This window comes from Gymnoscopelus braueri (genome assembly GCF_963280865.1).
Source record: "Gymnoscopelus braueri genome assembly, chromosome: 20".
Classification (NCBI taxonomy): Eukaryota; Metazoa; Chordata; class Actinopteri; order Myctophiformes; family Myctophidae; genus Gymnoscopelus; species Gymnoscopelus braueri.
Window position 1 is genome coordinate 1,786,625 of NC_137622.1, and position 26,760 is coordinate 1,813,384.

The window sequence follows — 26,760 nt, forward strand, 5'->3', positions numbered from 1 at the left end:
TGGTCTCACTTCCATTTCCATTCACCACATTAACCCAGGGCATTGCCATTATAAGCAAAGATGTTCAAAGTGTTGCAAGAGTCTTACATGCATAAAATTGGCTATGCTAACTCCAAACACTCCAAGACACGATGCCAGCACTATTTGACCCCGCTGATTCTGAAAACAGAACTTAAAGGAGGGGGGCTTTATTCAGCAATATAACTGTATGCCAGGAAATGCCCCTCCCACCCCCCAACCCTTTATCAGGTGAGTATTGCATGCATGAAAATGGCGATGCAAAATCTAACTTCACAATCACATACAGAACTCATCACATATACATTTCTCTGACCTTTGACCTTTCACCAAACATATTCCTCAGTATAGGTCAGTGAACCGTCGCCATGGACACCATGTGAGAAGGTCATATTCTATCACGGTAACATTTTACTGTGCCAAATTGGAGAAATGTCACAGCAAAACCACCTATACAACTCAACACATATACAATTCTCTGATTTGACCTTTAACCACACACCTCAGTAGGTCAGTTCACCATTGCCAAGGAAACCAAGTGAGAAGGTCATATTCTATCACTGGTAAACATATGGTAACATTATACTGTACAAAATTGGCACACGTGTCTTTTTATTTTTTACAGTCTAGTCATCTACATGAGGGTCTGTCTGTGTGTTTGTACCTCACAAACCGCTGAACTGATCACCTCCAAATGTCTCGTGCACACTGCCAGTAGGACACAGAAGTAGCTCCACCATTTCCCATACATTTTATTTTATTTAATAACAGTAGTAAATGGGGCTCTGATCAGACAGAGGCCTTGTCCAGGGGGGTCCCCAACTGATTGGGGGGGGGGGGGGGGCAGATGACTTGCTTAATGTGCAACATTTTTTTCTCACTCAACAGTAAACAAACCAACATACAGTATAAGTGTATACAGGGTGCACATTTCTAAAGTGTAAATTCAAGGACTTTTAAGACCTTTTTAATACTGCTGTGAGCATAGATCAGCTATTTTCACAATGGAACCGAGTCAAACTAAATGTAATGCCTCAACTCCTACAATTCCAAGTGCTTGATTATGAAATATGATTATTTGGGGGGGTCACAGCCTGAAAAGGAGAACCCCCCCCCATCTACACCTATGTGCCGTCCATCGAAAATGTATTTCTAGAGTCAGAGAATTTGACAGGAACCAGGTAACAGGAGACAAAGACAGTGGATCCACCGAAGCTAACAAAAATCATTAGAGGGCAAGTTGGAGAAGTGGCGTATGGAAGAGTTTTGGGAGATGGAAACTTGCTAATAGGGTGAGCGGAGGTGGAGAAGGCAAAGAAAATGAATAATGTTGGAAAAGTATCCAAAGTAGTGGGGGAGCAGATGGGTAGAGGGTACAGGTTCTGCCAAAGGAGATAATACATTGGGTTTGTGAAATACAGAGTATATGGGAGTTAATTCCAAAACCAATAAGATGTTTTAACTGCCAGGAGTGCATGTGGCTAAATGGATGTGCAAGGGGAAGAGTAGATGTGCTATGTGGTGGGAACACATATATGGAATATGGAAAGTAAGGCTAACTGTGGAGGGAATTACAGTGTTGCCTGTAGGGCAAATGTAATTCATTATTGAATAATTGCAAATATTGTGAATATGTAATAATTGTGACAGGCCTACTAAAGATTTACAGTTACTCCAAGTTAAGGAAAGTGTGGATATTATATACTCTATAGTTACATTGTAACTAAATACACAGAATATGTACAATACAAGTGTTTACGGATGGATCAAAAGACCCAACAACAGACAACACTGGTGCTGCACAGTTGCATTTCCTAGTCCTAGAATTGGATATTATGCAATCAGTCAGAAAACACCTTAAGTTTATTTGTCCCTTACTCATACAAGTGCAAGCAGTAAGATTTTGGTGAGATATGTTCTGCAGACTGTGCTACCAATAACAATATGACAACAACATATAAATACTGGATTCAATATAATACAGGTAGGTTAAATAAAGACAAGTGGAGGTAAACAAAACCTTAGCAGCAATGGAGGAGAGTGTACTGAATATGAAGGGAGATAACGTTTGCAACCATGATGTATAGAGTAAATAGTATGCATACTGCAAGTACAATATGCGCAAATACAATGTGAACAGGTGTTTTTGTCCCAAAAAGAAAAGAGAATAAAGGCAAATGTGTGCTCTGCTGTGAGCAAAACAGTGGGTGTTTATAATAGATCGAAGCTGATTGACCTTGACAGTTGTTGTTTTGTTTTGTTTTGTCATTGGTCAGACGGCTCTGACTTTAAAAGCCTCACATAACTTCAACTCTTGCTGTGATTTGTAGTGACTCAGCATTTGCTCTGTACAGTCTAAAATACATCTGGGTACATCAAATAATCGCCAAGAGCTACTATTTGAAATGAAATACATTCAAGAGTAATAATAAAACAAGTCACTGTGGTCACACTCCATTTGGGTTGCTGCGCACAAGGACATTATCGGTAATGAGAGATGCAAGCCGTTAAGAAAAGAAAACATACACAGACAGTTAAACTTTCAAAAGCAGAAGGACAGGTCATTGCATGGAAGGAAGTCAACACAGAGCGTCGTCAGCAGTTCTGGGATCTGGAGATAAGAGCAAGACAACTACGTGTATATGCAGTACAAACAAGAGAAGTAGAACACAGGAGGTAGGAATGAGCCCTCTGAGAGCCCAATGCCCATAACAAAGTATTCAACCAAAGTACTTGAGTTAAAGTATAGATACTCCAGGTCACATATTAGTTATTACTCACCTACAATTGAAAGTTGCTCAGTCAAATTTAGTACTGGAGTTATTACAATTATTTGTATTAATAATAATAAATTTAAAATAAATTTAGAAATACAATAAGTATTCAAAAGTATTGAAAAAACATTGTATTCATTAAAGTATTCAAAAGTACAAATTTAATATCAATAAATTGACTTTGATTTGATGTTCTGGTATTCCATAGGGCTCAATTCTTGGTCCTTTATTGTTATTGTTCTCCCTGTATATACTGCCGCTAGGAGAACATATTATCGATCACAGAGTGAATTTCCATTTCAATGCTGATGATACCCAGCTATATCTTTCTGTAACTCCAGACGACCCCTGTGCTCTAGACGCGTTGTTGACCTGTCTGTCCAGCATCAAATCATTGGGAACCTGGGGGTTATTATTGATTCGGAATTGAATTTTAATACACACATTAATCATGTTACCAAGTTGCCTTCTTTCATCTTATAAATATTGCGGGAATTAGAGCCCATCTTTCGTTGGACAATGCAAAAACGTTGATCCACGCTTTTGTTTTCTCTTGGCTTGATTACTGAAATGCACTTTTTTCTGGGATGCCAAAGAAAACAACTGACAGATTACAACTTGTTCAAAATGTGGCAGCCAGAGTAACTAAAACTAAGATGAGAGAACATATTACTCCAGTTTTAGCTTCACTACATTGGCTCCCGGTTGTTTTGGGATTGATTTTAAAATTATATTACTTGTTTATAAAGCTCTCAATGGTCTGGCACCTTCCTACCTCTATGACAGCCTGCCTAGATATGTTCCAAACCGCCCCCTCAGGTCTTCTAGTGCTGACCTGCTCGAAATGCCTACAATGACATATAAAAAACACAGTGAGGAAGCATTCTGCTTCTACTGGTCGACGGCTTGGAATAAACTCCCATTACACATAAGACAGGCAGCCTCTGTGGATAGCTTTAAAGCACATCTCAAGACCTATTTCTTCACTCTTGCTTTTAGTTGATTTCTGTTGTTATCCATGTCCTCACTGTTTTGCCTGATTCACTGCCTTTTTTTCAATTACTTTAATGCTGTAGTCAAGGTCAGACGGCTCTGAATTTAAAAGCCTCAAATCACTTCAACTCTTGCTGTGATTTGTAGTGACTGTAGTGTCCAAAATACATCTGGGTCCATCAAATAATCGCCAAGAGCATACATTCAAGAGTAATAAAACAAGGCACTGTGGTCACACTCCATTTGGGTTGCTGCGCACAAGGACATTATTGGTAATGAGAGATGCAAGCCGTTAAGAAAATAAAACATACACAGACAGTTAAACTTTCAAAAGCAGTGTCGTCAGCAGTTCTGGGATCAGGAGATAAGAGCAAGACAACTACATGTATATGCAGTACAAACAAGAGAAGTAGAACACAGGAGGTAGGAATGAGCCCTCTGAGAGCACAATGCCCATAACAAAGTATTCAACCCTACTTAAGTCAAATTTAGTACTGGAGTTCTAAATTCTAAAAATATTTATTTTTATTAATTTAAAAATAGATTAAAAATAATTAAAAAAATACAATAAGTATTCAAAAATATTGTATTCATAAAAGTATTCAGAAGTACAAATTACAAAGTATATTTTCTTTTTAATATCAATAGATTACTGTATCTATTGTATTTTACAAAATAATTCAACGATTTTCCAGAATTGTTTTCATCATATTTGAAATAGGGCTTCTGTGGTTCATTTATAATGTACTACGGACATTTCAGAGTCAGGCTCTGGAACAGTGGGTATAAGTCAGCCTGATTCCATAGAGGGGCCCCCTGAGCTTTGGGCCCCTGGGCTGGGCCTAGGCCAGCCAGGCCCAGTCAGGGATCCAGCTCTGACCTGAGTCCCCCAGGGCTCTATACTTGGCCCACTCCTTTTTTCACTCTACACCTAATATATTTGTCGTCCACAGATCTGCAAGCTCACAATGTTTCATGTTCCAGTCTACACACACTCACAATGCAATGTGTTGTGAGCTTGTAGATCTGCTATTTGTGAAACTTTTGAAAGAATAGGGGAATAAATATTTTAGAATAGTTTTGAAAATAAAAAATAAAAACAAATAAATACAAATTACACAAATCTCTCCCTGGGACCCTGGCACAAAGTCTTTTCAGATAGAGGTCTGTGGGCAAATACACATTCATTTGGGGGTCGTTGACATGAAAAACAAGACTCATGTATAAATATATATATATATATACACACATACATACATACATACATACATACATACATGCATACATACATACATACATACATACATACATACATACATAGGCTACATACATACATACATACATACATACATACATACATACATACATACATACATACATACATACATACATACATTTTAGCAGACCTCGTATAAGTTGTATAGAACTGTACTTCCTGTGCGTTTTTTGCAAACTGTTAAGTAATCAATCAATCAGTACCTATGCAGGAACCACACCATCCTTCCTGTCCAGACACCAGCACCGTCATCATTTACCCTGTGGTGGAAGAAGTACTCAGATATTTTACTTAAGTAAAAGTAGCAATAACACAAATTACACAATATAAAAATACTCTGTTACAAGTAAAAGGCCTGTGTTCAAAATGTTACTTGAGTAAAAGTACAAAAGTATTGGCATCAAAATATACTTAAAGTACCAAAAGTAAAAGTACTAATTGTTTGAAAATAGCAGAACTTTTGTACTTCATGTACTGTTGTTCTCATGTCTTACTAAATAAAGTACATCAATCAATCAATCTACAAGCTCGTAGATCTGCTATTTTCAAATAGCCTATAAAATAGGGCTAATGTGGTTAAAGTATCTTTTATAATATAATAATTAATACCTGCAAGGAACAGACAAAAGTTTTCAAATAATAGTTGTGGAGTAAAAGTACAATATTTGCCTCTGAAATGTAGTGGAGTAGAACTAAAAGTATTTCAAATTGGAAATACTCTAGAAAAGTAGAAAGTAACTCAAAATTGTACTTGAGTACATGCACTTGTTACTTTCCACCACTGCATTTAACTAAGCTACTTCACAGGTACTTAACTTAACTCCTCCAAAAGCGCGAAAGTAAAAAGACAAACGCATATTCCACCCGTGCTTGCCTTGTGTTGTTTTTCATTCAGATGTGGCGCATGTACATACATACATCATACCTCTATGACATACATGCTGCGTCATGCACCAACGTTCACGTAGTACTGAATGTGAGCACGCGCTCTCTCGCTGCCTGAAAATCTCCACTGCCAAATCAATCAGAGCACCAAAGCACCTGCGCAGCAGTGCGCAGTAGCCTATTTATTGATCACGTTCCACCAGCATGTCACCTGTGCGCTATTATTGTGTCTATAACTATATGGTCTTTATACCAGCTAATTCTCAAAGTGGGGTCCGGGGACCCCCAGGGCAGGGACAGGAACAAAGGTCCTTAAGGGTTCCAGATAGTTCCACGGGGTCCCCAGGAAAAGTATTGATAGTCAGGAGCAGTGGTGTGTATGTAATGGTGATTTATTTTCCCCCAGTGGAACTGGAACGGTATTTTAATGACTCCACCAAATACATGCGTGCGTACGTCGCGCGCATGTACTTTGGTGGAGGCATTCTTGTTGCGTGTAGACAGGATACCACCACAGCAGAACTGAAGCCAAAATAATGCTACTGTGTTGCTTTTATACCGTGTATGAGGCAGTGAGCATTCTCAAGTTATGGACATTTGTGTCACCTTTACCGTATTAAGAAGACTGACTCATTTTGCTATTTTTCAGAGATGGTCTATGGGCTATGGTCTAAAGTAGTATTTCCCAAAGGGTTAGTAAAGTAAAAATCCCTTTTAGGTTTCACCATTTTTTTAAACACAAAGAAATCTATAATTTTCTAAAGAATTTCAAGAAAAAAAAAAAACTTGCCCTAAAAAAAAGGTTGAAAAAGCAGATGTTGTGAGCTTCTAGATCTGCCATTTTCACTGTTTTTAAATAGGGCTGAAGTGGTTAATTCAAGTCATTTTTCTAAGTTTGGGTCCTGGGAAGACAAGCTGAAAACCATGGTCTAAAGCAGTGGTTCTCAACCTCATCAGGCCGCAACCCCCCAAAATAATATTTGAACTGGCCCCCCCCCCATCTTGGCAAGCACTTGGAATTGAGTTGAGGAGTTACATTTTCTTTGACTCGGATCCACAGATGAATATTCAAATCAAAATCAAATCAAGCTTTATTTATAGAGCACATTTAAAACAATAGAGATTGACCAAAGTGCTGTACACGGTCAAATCAAAGCATCAACAAAACATTAAGCATGTGCACCCACATAGCATCGAAACACAATTCAAGTGAAATAGGTCAAATCGAATTATCCACAAAACATTATAGTATACTGTATGTTGGTCCATTTCCTGTTGACTGAGAAAACAATGTTAGATAGATAGATAAAATCACGAATAAATAAAATAAAATCACAGTCAGTTCATGATGAGACAGAAATATTGCACAACATGAGTCCTCAGCAGCATAGGAGAAAGGTTCGGGGATATTGCACTTGTAGTGGACTATTTCACTTTTTTAGAGTTCACAAGTCTGATGGCTTGGGGAAAGAAACTCTTGCAAAATCTGGCCGTTCTGCTTCCGAGGCTGCGGTACCTTTTGCCAGAGGGCAACAGAGTGAACAGAGTGTTCTTGATGGAGGGCAATGAAGTCCTGATGATCTTCTCCGCTGTCCTCACCACTCTCTGCACAGATTTCTAGTCTGGTGCATTGCAGCTTCCAGACCAGACAGAGACGCAGTTGATCAGGATGCTCTCTGTAGAATGTAGTGAGGATGGGAGAGGGGGGAGTTGGGCTCTGCTCATCCGGCATAGAAAGAACAGACGTTTCTGTGCTCTTTTTACAAGAGAGGCCGTATTTGAGGACCATGTCAGACTGTCCCGTGACCTGTACCCCCAGGAACTTGGTGCTATACTCGCTACCTCCACTGCAGTGTTCTTTGAGTGGTGCGTGGCTGTGCTTGTTCCGTCTGAAGTCAACCATGATCTCTTTTGTCTTGTTGACATTCAGGACCAGATTGTGTGTTGCACCAGCCCACCAACTGTCTCACTTCCTCTGGTGTTCTCGTTGTCGTCCCTGATGAGGCACACGACTGTCGTGTCGTCCACGTATTTCACGATGTGGTTGGCACTGAACCTAGCACAGCAGTCATGGGTCATCAGGGTGAACTGCAGTGGACTCAGAACACAGCTCTGGGCTCAGGGAGATGACGTTGGACTTATTTGTTTCCGACCAGCACAGATTGAGGTCTGTTTGTTAGGAAGTCCAGCAGCTAGTTACACAGGGGAGTGCCAAGGCCAGTTTGCCGACCAGTGGACAACCAAGGCCAACTGGACCTTATTGCACATTGACGGTAAACGAAGTACGAAACAATGTTATTACAGTAATCAACTGGGGATCCCCCAAACTAATTTGGGGACCCCCAGTTTGGGAACTACTGTACTAGACTAACAGCCCTGTATAGATCGATTGATTAAGAGTTCAACACAGTGCAGGGCGACACCTGCTGGTCAGTGCCAGTATAGATTTTGATGGTATGTCTATAGCCATTCCATTCACGGTCCACAACTGAGCAGTGGTGGAAAACTTCAAATTCTTTACTTAAGTAAAAGTATCAATACTACAATGTAAACATCGTCTGTTACAGGTAAAAGTTTGGTTTACTTGAGTAAAAGTACAAAAGTATTGACATCAAAACGGACAGAATGTCCCATTTCACAAGTTTTCAAAATGCCAGATCTACAAGCTCACACTGCTTCGCAATGAGACACGTTGTGAGCTTGTAGATCTGTCATTTTAAAATAACCCAAGTATTTATATATAGGCAAACCTAACATGGGGCGAAGCACAACATGCTGCACAGGATAGGACCAGATGGAAGCAGATAGTCACAGCCTTATGTTCCACAGGGAACGAAGATGTAATTAAGTAATATACATGTCACAGTACGATTGGAAAACCAGTCAGATTGAAAAAGGTGCACTCGGTTTCACCGACGGAGGTGCGCCGTCTTAAAGGAGGAGTTCACCCAAAAAAAATACTTATTCTCTATCAATTGCACACCCTATGAAGCCTTGAATCCATGGATTCTTTTTTGTTTTTGTCGCATTCCTAAGCTAATAATTTGATTCCCGTCTCCTACCGGCTAATGTATCCGGTAGGAGACACAAAGTAGATTATTTGTCTCCTACCGGAAATACACATGGTCATCAAATTATTGTCTTAGGAATGCCACAAAAACTAAAATAAAAACTAAAATAAATCCATGAAATCAAGGCTTAATGGGGTGAGTAATTGATAGAAAATAAATCATATTTTGGGTGAACTCCTCCTTTAAGGTGACTGACTCGAGGCGAGCGAGCTGAACACCAACACTCCTTCATCAATCCGACTGTTTTTTCAATCATACTGAAAGTATAGACAGAAAGCAGTAATGGAACTAAGTAACTGTTTAAAGAAAAGTTACATTTATAAAGTAACTTCCAACACTCAGGATTTCCCAATAAAATATTGCATGTCAAACAGTTCCGTTATCATTTTTTAAAACATTTTAAAGTAGTAAAAATAAGCCGAGCTACTAGCTCAAAACTCCTTTGTGTGCTTGTATATCGGCTATTTTAACAACTTTGTGTTTGTAATAAAGGGCTTTAATTTACAAATTTAAATAATGTTAAATTAGTATAAAAAGGTCTGTTTCATGTTCAACCAGTACAAAACTTCCTGAAAATTCAAAGAACATTTTTATTTCAACATTATACATACAGTATCTTTAATCTGAACATTTAAAAGACAACCCCCACAATCGAGTTAAAACAATGCAAACAAAATACAAATCTAAAAGATAAACATTTTAAAAAGACACCTTTTAAAAATAGTTTCCCATAAGGTTGGGATCCGGAGGAATCAGATCCAACATCAAGGAACCGGAATCTGTTCCATCACAGAGTTTGTCAGAGCTGGTATGTGGACTTCTGAAATACAATTACTATACACCTACATTATATACACACACACATGTTCTCAAACTTTCAATTTTAAAGGACCACCATGACTATTTTCCCATTGGAGGAGAGTGCCAGACAGCGGAGCTGGTCCTCTTATTGAACCGAGGTTTCTTGGTATAGAAGATCTCCTCCAGGTTGGGAGGTGCGATGGTTCCAAACAGAGCGTGGAGGTCAGGAGGGTTGAAGTACTCTCTGAGGAGAGCCTGCTGCAGCTTGGGACCTTGGAAAGAAAAAGAAAACACATTTTTACATTAAACCACACAGACCCAAATTCACATATTTACTAGACTGCTTTTATGCTGTGTTCACACTGGCAGCTACCAAGGTACAGGCTACCATTCATTTTCAATGGAAGCCAGACACAATAACATACAAAGATACATCAGATGTTGTAGCTGCTGCAAAAGCTACAAATAAGTTGAACTGGTTTCAACTTCTGATACAAAGTTACACAACATATCTGCAGCCTTGTATCTTTTGTAGCTTGCTTTACATCTTTCGTATCTGCCAGGGTGAATGCAGCATTGGAGCTTAACCCATTTAGCCTGACACTCAGCCTGAATTTATTTCGTTTCACTCCCATTATTCAGTCTGAAAGCCCTCTCAATGCAGCCGATTTCTGAGATGGGGGCGTGGCCAAAGTGGGACTCCACTATGAACCAACGCGATTGGTTCATACTGGATTATCCCGATCCCGAGTACATTTGTTTATTTAGACAGGACAGAGCATATTAATGAACGTCACATGAACGTAAATACACCGGATTTCAGATTTACAGATGTTCAACCGAGAAACATCCGCCTTCGACAGCGTCACCAGACCCTGAATGCGAAGCAAAGGATTCAGGGGGTGGAGCCAGGCTATAAACAGATAATCAAACCAATCTAATCATCTAAAACTTCCATTTCATACCCTTCTATGAAAAGCCCCGCTCACATTACAAGATATTTGGAGTGAGGAACTTCAACTCACCTTCTGCCCAGGATGGAATGGGTTTCCGTGGTGCCGACTCATCATCCGTCGAGTCGTCACTGTTCTGGTCCATCCCATAGTCGTCAGGGTTGCCCGTCAACTTGACGGTCTTGTTTGCACCTTTGGGAGTGATGCTGTAGGTCTGTGGAGACCTCTGTAGAAACACAACATGATCGCCATCAGCATGCACATCAACACACTAGGAACGCTTGTATCAGTACCACTGGCCCTCATTTATCAACGCAGCTTATAAACCGGCTTATATTTTTCCATATATTCGGCCGTACACCAACGTCGAAGTCACATTTATCAACGAATCCTACACAGCTGATCCGAGCCTACATTTGGTCCCAGGCTTGATAAATGTCACGGCTGGAACCTAGCGTCATTTAAATAACACGCCCTTAAATATTCTCAAAACGCCCCGATTTTACGACATGAAGGACCAGAATACGACCAAAGACATCAAAAGCCAATGAGAAAGAGTTTCCCCCGCCTCTCACACACACACACACACAGCTGTGTTTTTCATGTATTGTAATGCGTACCGTAGCGGTACAATCTTTGTCACGTAGGCTTGTAGCCTACATGAATGACATATTATGATACCAATCACATCGCCATGAATGGAATACGTTTGTATATTAATTTATTTAACCCATACCGAGCAGTGCACAAGCAGTCATGTAGGATATTCCCCGTGAGACGGCAGTGGTTTCGGTCCGTCCCGTTAAGAGATTGGAGCGTCGGGTTTATATCCTTAACCCAGCCAGGTTGTAGCCAGGTTGTAGTCTTCTATGTCTCTATGACATAACTCCATAACATAGGACAAGCTACTGTAAGTTTGTACACCTCACTGTCCATGAAAAGATCGTCGGCAGTCCCGACCGCGGGACTCCCGAGTCCCGACGCAAAAGCGCTTGTATATTTTGAAAATAGCAGATCTACAAGCTCACAACGCGTCGCGACCCGTTTTTGAGCTTGCAGATCTGCTATTTTAAAATAGCCAATGCAACTGAATGACTGTTAAAGCAGTTTGTTTAAATTACTTTATAAAATGTTATATTTTCACAGGGATTAATTATTAGTGTGTAGATATACATTTAGGAGTGGATTATGTGTCCAGATGCCTGTCAGACAGTCAGACAATGCTGCTCCGCAGGTCTAGAATGGAATAAACGGGCGCAGCCAACGTCAACAACTGGTCTCGACCAGACGTGAGATCTCAGCGTATGGTAGGATGAAGCCCACGTCAGGATATATTGATAAATGCCGAAAGGTGCGGTGATCTCGCCCTACGCCCATTATTTGGGCTGCACCGCGTTGATAAATGAGGGCCACTGTGCCTACATCTTGTTTACAATATTCACGTTATCATTCAGGATTTAGTTTTTCATATGACAAGGTAAGGGGACAATGTAGGCATTTAGCAGACTCTTATCCAGAGTGACTTGCAATAAACAATGTAAACACATAGATAGAATGCAGAGACAGCGTAGTGCCTCAATAATCTAGGATCACAGATAAACCAAGAACCAATCAGTCTAACAATATACTATTAAAATAATAACCTGTACATTGAAACTATAGAATACCAGGTAAACAACATACCTAGCATCTGTAAATGTACATTTTGACATTGTGGTCAAGAAAAACAAGCCTAAGTAACAAAAACATGACCAAGGTCTGCATGGTCATCATACTGTAACTAGGTCAAGTGCTACCGGTTAAGATTAAGTCTTGAAGGCATGTTTTCAGATTACGGTGGCAAATTGAGAGTGAATCTGCGGTTCTAAATGCAATGGGGAGTTTGCTCCACAGTTTGGGAGCCAGAAGGGAGAAGAGTCTAGGATGTGTGGAGCGTTGTCCAGGGTGTTTTAGGGAAGGTTCAGACAGCTTCCCTGCGTTAGCTGATCTGAGAGAGCGGGAGGAGTCCTTGTCCTCCTGTGTGTGCGCAAAGCTTTTACAAAGAACTTAAGACAGATACTGTGACGCACTTGATTTGACCCAGATCGTTAACCTTCCATTCATTTGCACAACAACTTCCTGGTTTGTGCCGACAGTGATTGCTTTCTTGTAGAAGTTATTCTTCTAGTGAATTTATTATTAAAAACTGATTTACCCTGAATTTATACAACCACTAAGAGGGTCAGAACAAGCACTCTGCTCCCATCGTGTTCCTACGCCTCTGCAGCTGTTACTAGTTAAAATTACACCAATTAGATAAGATATGTTCTGTTGTGTTGTATATGCCAAAGAATGCGCATGCGTGTTACCTCAAGATCCTCCATGGTAATGTTGAGTCCAGCAGGTCTGTCCTTCCCTGTAGGACTCTTCATGATGGAACTCTGAACAAACACAATAATAGCTTGAATTTATATTGATTGATTGATGTACTTTATTTAGTAAGACATGGGAACAGTACATGACAGTACATGGAAGTACAAATTCAGTGACATAGTGCCTTTCATGAACCCAAGGACGCATTACATTTAAAAAAAACTATTTGCCATAAACAAGTGAATGTTTCTCTTTACAGCAGAGCAGCTCGTTACAGTCACACCAATTAGATAAAAGACTTGTTTGTGTTAATAATCATAGTATTGTCCATGAAAGATGGAATGAAGGACTAATTCCAATAGTTGAAAATTGTTAAATCATAACAGTAAATGAACAAGCTCAATTGTTGCTCAGACAGTCCGGGTTCAATTCCAACCCGAGGCCCTTGGTGTGTCCTTCCTCTCTCCCCGTTGCCATTTCCTGTCTAACGCTCAATCAAATAAAGGCTTGAAAATGCCCCAAAAATAAATGTTATAAAGTGGAGGTTCTGTGGATGATTACCTCCACATAAACTGTAAAAAATAACTTTATAAATGATTTTTTTTGTTTTTACCTCCACATCCACAGTCAAGTTGAGGCCTGCAGACTGTCCTAAAGGCTGCTGGAGGAAACACAAATATTAACCTAAATATTACATGGTAAATATATTAAATTATATTATATATAAAATAAAATATATAAAATTAAGAAATATGAATACTTTATCATCTTATAGCATCAAAAGGAACGCTGCATTTACAAAAAGAATTGCAACTACTGTATCAAGTTGTGACCATTGAGCCAAAGGCCACATTTTATAGTGAACCCTTAAAAAAGGTGAAAAACATTTGCTTCCAACGTGTGCATTTGATCAATTCCACATCTTTTTGATTAGTTTCAATCAAGTCCCAATAAAATAAAATGTTTTGATCGAAAGCCAGGTTTCTTAAATAGTTATACATTTTAATATCTTTCAAATCAGAGTTAAACAAGTGATTTGTACAAAAGGTTTCCTTATAGCAAGATAAAATCTTTGACTGCATCCAGATTGTGTTCACATAATGTATGACCAGATTATACATTTAGACCCGATATCAACACGTGTTCACAGTTAGTCCATTATGTCCTTTAAAAAGACAAACATGTTTCACAGCTGATGATCTACAAATTAAATCATAATCCATTATCTGTCATCTTTTCTACTTTGCTTGGACAATAAAGTATATACATTCAATGTTCCTCATTGTGGGATCGCTAAAGCGATCACACTACTGTTATCTTCAACGTTTTTTTTGGTACAGTTTTTTGGCCCCTAACTAGTCCTTCATACTTTTAGCTACAAACTCCGTTCCAACTCTACAACGTTCGGCCTACTTAGGACATATCGGCTACCATTAGAATTGTTGAAATCATTTGTACTTTTAGAGATATTTCACTTTTTACTTCTAAAAAACTCCCATTCATTTCAATGGAGAAATTCATACTTTTAGCTAGAAACTCCGTTCCAACTCTATAACGTTCAGCCTACTTAGGACATATTGGCTACCATTAGAATTTTTGAAATCATTTGTACTTTTAGAGATATTTCACTTTTTAAATGGTAAAAATACTTAAAAGTTGATAAGAGTAAAAATACTTAAAAGTTGTAAAAATTAGTAAAAGCTACTTTAAAGTAAATAAAGTGACTAAAAATACTTTAAAGTAAATACCATGAGTAAAAATACTTAAGAGTACTTATATTGAGTAAAAATACTTAAAAGTACTCAAAATGAGTAAAAATACTTAAGTTGAAAAAAATAGTAAAAATACCTAGAAGTTGAAAAAGAGTAAAAATACTTAAAAGTTGATAAAGAGTAAAAATACTTAAAAGTTGTAAAAATTAGTAAAAGCTACTTTAAAGTAAATAAAGTGACTAAAAATACTTTAAAGTAAGTACCTTGATTAAAAATACTTAAGAGTACTTATACTGAGTAACAATACTTAAGTACTCAACATGAGTAAAAATACTTAAAAGTTGAAAAAAATAGTAAAAATACTTAAAAGTTGTAAAAATTAGTAAAAAATACTTTAAAGTAAATAGTGACTAAAAATAATTTAAAGTAAATACCCTTTAGAACCTTTCAAACCTTTAGAACCTCTTAAACCTTTAGAACCTCTTAAACCTTTCAAACCTTTCAAACCTTTAGAACCTTTCAAACCTTTAGAACCTCTTAAACCTTTCAAACCTTTAGAACCTCTTAAACCTTTCAAACCTTTCAAACCTTTAGAACCATTCAAAGCTTTAGAACCTTTCAAACCTTTAGAACCTCTTAAACCTTTCAAACCTTTCAAACCTCTTAAACCTTTCAAACCTTTAGAACCTTTCAAAACTTTAGAACCTTTAAAACCTTTAAAACCTTTCAAACCTTTAAACCTTTCAAACCTTTAACTCTACTAACACTATCAATACTCAATACCATCAACATTCTTAGCGATCCCACACTGTTTCTTCAGGAACAGTACCTTCTAGTTCTATTTGCTATCATGATCCTAATAGAAGTCTATCCACGTTTCCATGCATTTAGCTCTGTGATTACAATCTGACAGAAGGTACTGGGAGTAAGTCACATCGTGAGTCTTAACCTTCAGGTTACAGTGTTAAGAATCAAGCAATCCAAGAAGAGTCAAGTCACAACTAGACAAGTCCAGTCAATGCTCAGGTCCTAGCCTAGCCCAGTTACATTTAATGCAGGCAAAGACAGTGTCTTACAGATAAATGTCCTTCACACTCATCGTCTGAACTAACATGTCTGATCACCTCATCAGATTAACCCATTAAGACACGGGACACATCTGTGTCATTTTTAGATTTGAGCTAAAAAGCCTTATTTTACACTTTGGCTATACAAAAATAGCAGATATACAAGCTCGTAGCGTGGCAAAACAAACATTTGTAACTCAAATCTTTGCTTCTGGGGGTACCTGGAACATATTTTGAGATGGGGGTCCGCGGCCAAATACATATACATTTTGGGGTCGACATTAAAAAGTTTGAAAACCACTGACATAGCATACGTTATTTTTTTAACTGTTAGGATTTAGAAGACATTCGTGGAATCGGAACCTCAGGCCTTGATGGGTTAATGACATGCGAGTTAAAACCAGAAAGTGGCTTCTGTCATTTCAACTTGGTCCACAAACTAAAGTCTAGATAATATGATGACAGGAGATTCTCTGCAAACTAACCTGCATCTTAGCTGCTGCTTCAGCCAGTCTCTGTTTAGCAGCCCTCTCTTGAGCCGCCCGCTCTTCATCAGCCAACCTCTGCTGCTCTTCCTACAGCAGTAGGTGAGCGTTAATAACAGTCACATCACTGTCTGCCAGAAACCTTGCATCTCCAGATTTCATCTTTTCCCATAAATGAATGTCCCATTTTATAGTTTGACAGTGCCGCGCAAAAATAGCTGATCTAAAAGCTCAGCACACCAGTGCCTTGTGAGGTTGTAGATCAATTTAAACAAGACATACCCAAAACAGGGACGGCAGGTTGAAAGTAGTTAAAGTCTCAGATCTATAAGCTCACATGGTAACGGCATGTGAGCTTTTAAATCAGCCATTTTCACAGAATGACGTGCCCAGAATAGGGACTCTAGGGTAGTACATGTGGTCAATAGTTTGTTTCTGGTGTTAAGTTTTAGTTGAGCTCCAGAACCAACACAGATCTGGTTTGTTTTTTCCACACTGATGTTTAAGTGTCAGACTCGCAACCCGTCTGTTTACCTTCTGTCTCTGGTCTTCCAGCTCCTTTCTTTTCTCAGCCTCCTTCCTCTCCTGCTCTCTGGCAGCTTTCTCCACTTCCCTCTGAAGAGCTTCTGCCCTCTCCCTGAGGACAAACGATACCACTTTAACCAACTAGTAGCAACACTACTACACATTATCATAGTAGTTATGTAATGTAGTCAAGTAATGTAACACTGCATTATTATAGTAGTTTAAATTAACTGTCACATTATCTTTAGTACTGTACCACAAATGTAGTCGTTAAGTACAGCCCAAGCATCATATCGTTTGTGTCAGGCAGGAAAGTCTTCTCAATAGTCTACAGTTTTTGTAAATTGACGCCCTACTTGATCATACTACAGTCACACAAGAGTAGTAGATCCACAATTTAGCCTTAATGTCTGATTGTACCGTGTACCACGTGCGGTTTACATTTTTGACTAAGTATTGAATCAAAAATAAATCTATACTTAGCCAGGACCATAAAGTATGTTCAGGGTGCAATTTGTACCGTTCAGTTTAAGTGTGTGAAGGTGCAGTTTGTACCGTTCAGCTCTCTCCTGTTCCTTCTTCACCTCCTGAGCTCTGAGCGCCTCCTCCTCTGCTCTCCTCTTGGCCTGCAGGGCCTGCTGACGTTTCTCCTCCTCCTGAGGAGAAATTGGGAGAGAACGTACAAAACCTTAAGCTAAATGGTACATTTATATACAAAACCTTAATGGTACGTTTATATAGCACAGTTATCCAAAGCACTTTACATAGTCATGGATTAACCCATTAAGACCTGGAACGCATCTGTCACTTTTTGATTTGAGCTAAAAAGCATTATTTTACACTTTGGCTATTCAAAAATAGCAGATATACAAGCTCATAGCACCGAGTGCCGCGCTTGTATATATATATATATCTGCTATTTTTGAAAAATCGTGAAAATGTGCAAAACTTTGAATATATATTGTTTAAATTAAATTTTTTACTCTATTTTTTTGCTTCTGGGGGTCCCTGGAGATGGAGGTCGGCGGCCAAATACAGTAATATTGTTCCTGCTGTTCTACATACTGCCAACCAGGTGGAAAAAAAAACACAGACTGAGGCTTTAACTTTTTATTTATGAAATCTAAAACCATTAGGGTTTTATACCATTAGGGAAGATGCTTCTGAACATATTGCTAGTTTGACCATTTCAAATGCTCCAATCTTAACCAAAAATAGCCGGTCTACAGCATTGAGAGCTTGTAGATCGGCTATTTTCACTGTGCAACATGCTTCCATATAGAAGACATGCTGGCTTCTATGGCGAGAGACACTGCAGTAAACTATCAATTATTTTGTTGATGAGACTGAGATGTTCTACGTGACTGAAGACTTCCCAACCGATTCATTTTAATGAATAAGTTAGTAAGCAAGTAGGTCGGGGAGACTTATTGTCGGTAACAGTAAACAATAAGCAATGTTCTGCAAATATTACAAATTAAAGTGTGTACCGTTAATGGAACTGATTTGGTCACTAAAATGAACGAAATGGCATTTCTAAATGTCAGGTGAGCTGCAGTGAACTTACAGCCTGTTGAAGCCTCTTTAGTCTCGTCTCCTAGTTTCCTCCTGCTGTCAATCTCCTCCTGATGTTTCAACGCCAGCTGTTTCTTCAGCTTCTCCTCTGCCAAGCGCTCAACACGAAGCTGGAAACGCAAACAAATATGAGTCAATGAAATGAGTAATTGAGGTGGATTTTCACTTTCACCAGGAAGGAAATAAGGAGTTAAGTCACCTTATCGTTCTTCTCCTCCACCTGAGCTCGTTTCTGTGCCATCTTTTTCTTCTTCTCTTCCTCCTTCTGCTCTTCTTTGGCTCTGGCTTCCACCGCTTTCCTCAGCCTCTCCTCCCTCTTCCTACCATCAAGGTAGAACATGAGTAAAACAAAGAAATCGGTGTCATATATGTGTTTGGTGAATCAACGCTTCCTGGCAATAACTTTTATACCGTTGGGGCACCATTTAAAGGGAAATAAACAGGCTTTCCATTTGTAAGACGCATGTATTTGTGGGATGAGCAGCATGGCTGAGTATGTGGGTTGAGTCCATAAAAAAATAAAGACAAATCTTCTCTGCCAAACAACTTATTTGATCATCAACAGTACAGTACGGATTACAATGTGTCAGGGGCACAACCCACATACTGAGCTGTGTTATAACAGTCATAGCGTATCAAACCCACCTGAACACTGAGTTATAAAGTGAACCCATTTAGACCTGAGGCAGATTCTAAAAAAGTCGTCTAAATCTTAACCCAAGTTCTGAAAAACAGCATTTTTTAATCATAAAATCAAAATAAGTCATGTTGCTATACATAGCAACAACTAAAATGACAGGCGTTTCCGGATTTAAAGGTCTAACGTATAAGGTGTAACCGGTCTAAATGGGTGAAACTAGATTAAAACCATTTATTGACACATTTTGTACCTTTTCAGTTCCTCCTGTTTCTTCCTCTTCTCGTCCTCCATTTTCTTTATCCTCTCTTCTTCCTGCTCCTGCTTCTTCTTGAGCGCTTCCAGTTTCAGACGTTCTTTTGCCTAAAAAGATAAACAAATATACTGCAGTTCAATCCATCCGGAAGCCATTAAGCACAGTCCTTTACCAACGGTTCACATTGAAACCAAACTGTTGCAATGCGTTTCAGAGATAAATGGCTGTATTGCAATTGTTTTTGTAGTTGCATTGTGCATCATTGGTGTGGAACAAGTTTTAGTAACAGTAGCAACTTCCAGCTTCCCAGGTAGATAGGACAATATCAGTCAACGAAGCAATGACATTAAATGAATCTAACAGAGTTTGAAGTTATAATGTGTTTGTACAGGAAGGTGGTGTGTCTGATAAAATGCATTGCAATTATCTAAATACTGACTCTAGCAACGTAAAACTGTACGGGACACACAAAAGCCTAAATGGATGTTAAAATGACCCCAAGTGAAAGTGAAATATCCCATTACCGGTAAATAGTGCAAAACAAGGTTAATAGTTAAATAGCGTGCACAACTGTGTCCTAAAAAGAGCTTGACAGCCTGGACTGTCAGTCGTTGTAACACCAGATTCACAATAAAAAGAGTTTGACAGCCCTGGTGTAAACTAAAGAGTTGTTGCAACACCACACACACACACCACTAGGAAGTAGTGAACCAATGAGAGCAGTTGTCTAATGAGTCGTTATGGAAACAACGTTGTGACATCACTTACCACAACACCCCCCGTCTGCTGGAGAGGAGACAACGCATACTACATTACCCAGCAGTCATAGTTCTACCTCTGGACTACAACACTAGCCAACATTGATACTTCTACCTCTGGACTACAACACTACATTACCCAGCATTCATAGTTATACATCGGGACTACAACACACTACCTCACCAACATTCATAGTTCTACCAATGGTCGGTCTTAGAGAGCAGACTTAACAGTGTGATTGTCGGACGGTCAGTCCTAAAGATCAGATTTAAGAAACCCAGGCATCTTATACAGTCCTGTCTAAATAAAAAACAATAAAACCACTGCATTCACTCTAGTTGCTGAGCCGAGGCCACTGACAGTAACTGTGTGCCAAGAACTGGACTTGATAAGCAGAATCCTAACAGTAGCCATAATAACTACACAGTAGTGTGCGATAGTAAGGTGTGTTGCCGTACCACTGTGTCCACCTTCAGAGGAGTGGCGTGTTTAATGAAGGACTTGACAGCTGTGCGACCCAGAGAGTTTGGAGTCATCAACATCTGGTTCCTGTGGACAGTCTGGAGGAACGTCTTCATGTTGGGCCTCAACTGGAAAAAGAAAAACAATGACATCAACTTTATTTTGTTTGCATTTATCACCCCTCATGTTGGATCACATAACTTGGCTTTATTCTCTAGTAGTCTACTGCGTGCCATTGCGTGTCTGTAATGAACAGTTGGGACTAGGCAGCCTATTAATATATGCAAGCATTTTTTGGTGGCACTTCTAATAAAATGATTTGTATCTTAGAGATCACAATGTCACATACGTACTTGAGCGTGCATACATCATACATGGATTATATTAACCCATTAGCACCTGAGGCCAATTCTACAAATGCCTTCTAATTCAGTAGTTCTCAAACTTTTGAGCCAAGGACCCCCAAATTATTATTTTAAAATCCACCGATATGTCAGGAACAGTCATTTAACAATAAAACACTCATCTTACCACAGTCTCAGCCTTTTGTTTGGAACCCCTGGTAGATCTGGAGAAGAGCAAGTTTAAATGAAAATACAAACTAAGATTCATCTGCTCATATTGGGCATAAATCTTATGTTATTTGACATGTAGATTGACATATATACGTTTTAGACACCATGTTAACCTGTTTGACTGACAATTAAAATACAATATTAAATAATACAGTTCGACTCTGGTGTTTATCAAACATCACAAATTGACTAAACAAAAGCCATCAGTTTGAACACAAATCAAAAGCAGTACTTAACCTCACAGGTGACTGTACAACTGGTTTATCTGCGAACAGAAATATAAATTAATCATTGTGTACAATACATCACGAGTGCTTTATCAGACACTCAATAAGACAGACATGAGACTCCTAGAGTTGGATTTGCGGATATCTGCTGCCCCCCTCTGGTCAATAGTTTTTATGTCTGGGGGGATATGCCTCATACCAGCTTCTGGTCACACCGAATTAAATACATGCATTTTCCCCTTTTGGGTAATGTAGATGCCAACACCCCCACCTCAAGTCTTACCCGTGTTGGCTATTGAGCTCCCAGCAGCAGAGGTACTGGCCCGAGTCACTCTGTTACTGCTGCCACTGGCAGACAGCTGCTGCCACAAGAAAGAAAAAACAAATAAACTCAGTTAGCAAACATCTTGTCGTTACGCTACACCACTCTCGCAGACAAACAAAATGTAATTAATATAATTATGCAATGTCTATAGACGATAAAATATATAATGTAACGCCAATAGACATTATTATGATAATTTAATGTTCTGGTCATAAACAGACCTCTTGTTGCTCAGTGTCAGCGAAGGCCTCCTCAGCTTCCGACTGCTTCCTGAAAGACAGACATGTTTGCAAAGCTTTAGGAACATTTAAAAAAGTCACAACAGATTTTTATCTTAGAACACAAAGACCGAGAGTCCAGTGGTTCTCAAACGTTTTCACGCCAAGAATCCCCAAAATGATATGCATTTGTCCGCGGACCCACTTCTGAAAATACTTGTGCCAGGTACCCCAAAAGAGTTATGGCACAAAATTCGGTTTAGAACTGTATATTACAAATTTCAAAGTAACATGCTACGAGCTTGTCTTTGACTATTAAAAACGTATGACAATGGTTAAAATGATTGTGATGCTATATTAACTAATTTAGCTGTGGTCCCCAGCTAAATTTGTTAAAATAGCATCACAATCATTAGAACGGGGGGACCCCTGGACCGTACTTTGAGAACCAATGCCATAGACGATTAGCAATATATAGCTGAGATAATTTGAGACAGCTCCCTCTTGCTGTTGAACATCACACCTTCTGAAAAAGACTCACTCTGGTTGGTGTTCATCCTCTTCTTCCATTTCTGCACAAGTGTCTTCTACAATGGAAAGAAAACAATTGAATTCACCATAACTTCACCATACAACCTAAAAGGTCCAACACGCCAAACCGATGGCGGTGTTGGAAAGCATCTGTGGCTGAAAAGGACTATTGTCATTTTTGCGTTTTCCTCGCACATCATGTACAGTATACATCTGCTCACCCACCTTTATATCTTATCTCAGGTACCATGTTTAAATATGTAGATTTGTTTGTTTTGATCTCTTACCCCACAAAAACATTTTTACTTCTGTAAACCTGTGATATGACAATAAAGCTACACTTACCACTACATTTGAGTTACTGAACATTCATACCACTACATTTGAGTTACTTAACACTTACCATCGCAGACAGAGTTAGAGGCGTGAGCCTTGACCTTCTTCAGCAGTGACCTCCGGGAGGCTCTGCGGACAGACTCCCGGGTCGGGCTGTGACGCAGGCCAGCTGCCGAGTGCCGCAGCGTCAGGGAGACCCGCGGCCTGGTGGGCGTTCCCGCTTTGGCCATGTTGGTGGCCGTACGGTCGGGGGAGGCCACGTTGGTGTCCATACGGCCGGGGGAGGCCACGTTGGTGGCCGTACGGCCGGGGGAGGGCTGTGGCTCTACAGCCACCAGCTGTGGAGGCCTGGCTGCCTCGGCAGAGCGCCGGTCGCCAGCAGAGATCCTCACCATGGCTTTGGGCAGCGCGGTGGACACCCGACATGGACGATGCTCTGTGGGGAGAAGGTGGAGAGGAAGCGTTTACTAGGGCTGTCACCACCATCGTGACATGAGAGGAAGCGTTCACTTTCACTAGGGCCGTCACCACCACCATGACATTTGACTCGACCATTAACTGCGATCAGGATTGGCATTTAAGACAGAAGGGCACCGTCCCTTTAGTCAAGGTACAGTGCCCTAAATACCCTCATAGCTAACCACTTCTCCAAAGTGGGTGACACCCACTAGAGGGAGTAGCCATGATCTGGTACCCCCCAAATTAAAAAAAATATATCATTTTTGATTTTAGCGTTGGCTATGCAAGCTGCCGCGCTATGAGCTTGTAGATCTGCTATTTATTAATTTTATCGTGAAAATGTGTGCAAATCTTTAAATATAAAATTTTTAAGCGAACCTACCGTTCATGTCAGTGTCCTGCTCTACAGGCTCCGTTTTGACCACGCTGCCCTGAGGCGGCTGATCCTCGCCGACCGCTACCTCCACAGTGGTGGTGGCAGGCTGGGGCTCCGTCACCTCCTCAAAGACCTGGTCCAGCTTCTTCACAGTGGAGGCAGCCAGGTTGCTGCGCCTCCCCGTCGAAAACCTATAAAGAGTTTTTTTTTAAGACTTTATAATGTTCCAGCACATTTCAGAGCGAGCTCACACACAATGTATTTATACAAGTTAATAAAAAGGAGTGTAGGCTCTGACGCATGGATTAAAGCAAAATAAAATGTCACGAATGAATATTTTTGTATGTCCAAGTCCTAATGTGTGATTTGTGAAACAGAATTAGAGGAGCGCTCCACACAAGCGCCGATTCCAAACACCACAATATGTAAACCTTTGCTTTTATACAAAATACCCGAGAGCATTAAGATTTTATGGAAGACACTTAACATATTGCCAGTTTGACCACTTCAAATGCTCCAATCTTAAAATGACCGAAAACAGCCCATCTACAAGCTCTCGCCACCAATTGAGAGCTTGTAGATCGGCCAGTTTCATTGTGCAACATGCTTTCAAATAAGTCTGACTTCTATGGAATCCAAATAAATGGCGACCGACAACTTTAATCCATGCCAACGTAAGCAACTAACCTCCTCCTGGTTCGAGCCTCCTCTTGAAGTGCCAGAGAAATCCGCTTCTTACGAGGGCGTCTTTTCTGGGACGGTGTTTTTGGCATTAGCGCTGGCTCAGTACTGGATTCACTGTAATAAAGACAAGTAGCATCAACTGTAGCTCAGTGTTGGATTCGCTCATGGTATTATTAACCCATTTAGACCTGAGGCAGATTTAGAAAAACGCCTTCCAAATCCTAAACTAAGTGTAAAACTAAATAATGTCCCTATACGTGCGTGCATATATATCATATTGTCTCTCTGGTGGAAACCTCATGTCCTTTTCAGGATTCAAAAGTAGCAGATCTACAAGCTCAAGCTAAACATGTCAAGTCGCACCACGTTTCGTGCTTGTGGATCTGCCACTTTTGTGTGACGCTGTAGTATGATCAAGTGATAAGGTTCTGTAGCCTAACTGACATTTTGTATTCATCTCTATATTCTGATAGTAATTATTATAGTGTGTTCAGTAACAGGGGTCTCCTTGCCTTTTTTCCTCACTTTCAATTTCACTGGCTTATTGTATCCTGTACGAGTTATCTCGCCTGAAACTTTAATTTTCAGTTCACTAAAGAAACGCCTGTTATTGAACAGGGAGAGAGACCCCCGTTATTGAACAAACACTATAGCAATGAGTAGCTGGCAATGTAAACCCATGTTCTCATTGTTGCCAATAAAGCCACTTTGAAGTTTGAATTGAATAACTACCTTACTACCATCAGACTCATGGAGCCATTTATTTGACCAAAATCACAGCAGTTACAACAGCACCTTTAAAAAAAACATCAACTTTATTTCTTGTACTAATAAATAGGACCCCAAAAGGGTTTAAAAACCTACCCAGAGAACATGCGGTAGGCCTCCTGCTCGATCTCCCTCAGCCAGACCATGTGGACGTTGTCGATCTCGGATACAAAGTCGTCCAGTCTCTGGATCATCATCTTGGAGATGGTCTGAGTGGCTTCCAGGAAGGCCATGATGGATGCAGCGCAGCCTAAAAACAAGGAACATTAACACATTAAAACTGGGAAAGCATCGGTGTCCTTTTAACCAAATTTTATACTTTGGCTATATTCAAAAATAGCAGATATACAAGCTCATGGGACTTTTTTTTTTTAAAGTGAATTGTTTTAACTAAAATATTTCCTTCTGGAGGTCACTGGAGCAAAATGTTTTGAGAAGTGGGTTCGGAGTCCAAATTCATATAATTTTGGGGTCCTTGACATTTGAGCACCACTGATATAGCAACATAATTAACCTAATTGGGCTCAGAGCTGGGAGAGCCTGCACACAACATGTATCGTGTTAAAAAATACTTGATGCAAAGCATTGTGGGCTTGAAGATCTGCTACTAACACTTTTGAATATAGGGCTTAAAAAAGGGAATGAAACCCTTCGTTTTCTGAAACTACAGCGGTGTAGAAACAGCAGGTAATGTCATAATATTACAGTACAAGCACTCTGGATATATAGGGTGGGCACATCATGTTATATTGGCCATTTTTCAAATAAAAAATGATTTGGAAAATGGTCTTAATGCAAAGTACCGCTATACATGATTTGAACATCACATCATAATCATAAAGAAGTGTTTTAATGCCGTCTGTGGCCTAGCTCCATAAAGAACCTCTCACTCCGCTATACAGCTCCGAGATGAGGTTCTATGTCGTTACCTTCCAGAATCGGGTGCACGTCCGCCAAGGCTCCGCTGTTTACCCTTTTGTATACGTCGTATCCCAAAACTAATGGTAGATTCCAAGCCGCACGGATGTTTAAAGTTTGGTTCGGCGCATAACATTTTAGGAACGGAGCGAAACTACCCGTTTAAATCGCTTATTTAGTCAGCCTGTGGCCATGTTTCCCATTGTAGCCAAACCGGGAGCAGTACTGGCAGCGGACGTAGGGGGGTTTTCCGGTTTGAATGGGAAACATGGCCACAGGCTGACTACAACCCCATGCTGGTTAGGAGGAGTTTTAGCAGATCTACAAGATCACAGCCACAACGGTTTACAATGTTTAGCGTAAAGGTGAATAAAACATGACATCACCTGAATGGGAAACCTTGAAGTTGAAGTTGTTGTTAATTGTATGTTTAAGTTTACGTCCGTCTGTCTCTTGCTCTCAAACAAACTAACCGGCTAACCTTTGCACACGTTCAATTCTCTATAAATCACATCCAGCCAATCACAACTGCGAGTCCCCTGTAACATATAAATTGTCCCCACCTGTGTTGGACTTCCCTGACCCCGCCCACCCCCCACTGTCAGTCTGACAGCTGAGCTGGTGGTAGCCCCGCCCACCTGGTGTGTTCCTTTTAATCAAACAACATAATGACAAAACACACACACACACACACGCGCACGCACACACATACACATTATCACAACTGTATTACACTGTTTTC

The 26,760-nt window shown here is 39.9% G+C and overlaps 1 protein-coding gene across 1 annotated transcript; it reads right to left on the reverse strand.

The window, feature by feature from the left end:
* Positions 1–7,872: 7,872 nt before the first annotated feature.
* Positions 7,873–26,493, reverse strand: LOC308076395 (inner centromere protein-like; the record flags this gene model as incomplete). Its single annotated transcript, XM_080416629.1, has 23 exons — positions 26,405–26,493; positions 25,197–25,350; positions 24,336–24,446; positions 23,655–23,839; positions 22,881–23,249; positions 22,488–22,533; positions 21,950–21,998; positions 21,687–21,762; positions 21,414–21,441; positions 21,133–21,169; positions 20,598–20,729; positions 20,149–20,166; positions 19,378–19,487; positions 18,687–18,807; positions 18,403–18,597; positions 17,468–17,568; positions 16,922–17,024; positions 16,388–16,477; positions 13,737–13,781; positions 13,120–13,191; positions 10,844–10,997; positions 9,948–10,090; positions 7,873–8,058 (listed from the first exon to the last, which is right to left on the reverse strand). The coding sequence occupies exons 2-23, from the start codon at positions 25,331–25,333 to the stop codon at positions 7,873–7,875; spliced, it is 2,508 nt and encodes an 835-aa protein (XP_080272755.1). The 5' UTR covers positions 25,334–25,350; positions 26,405–26,493.
* Positions 26,494–26,760: the final 267 nt, after the last annotated feature.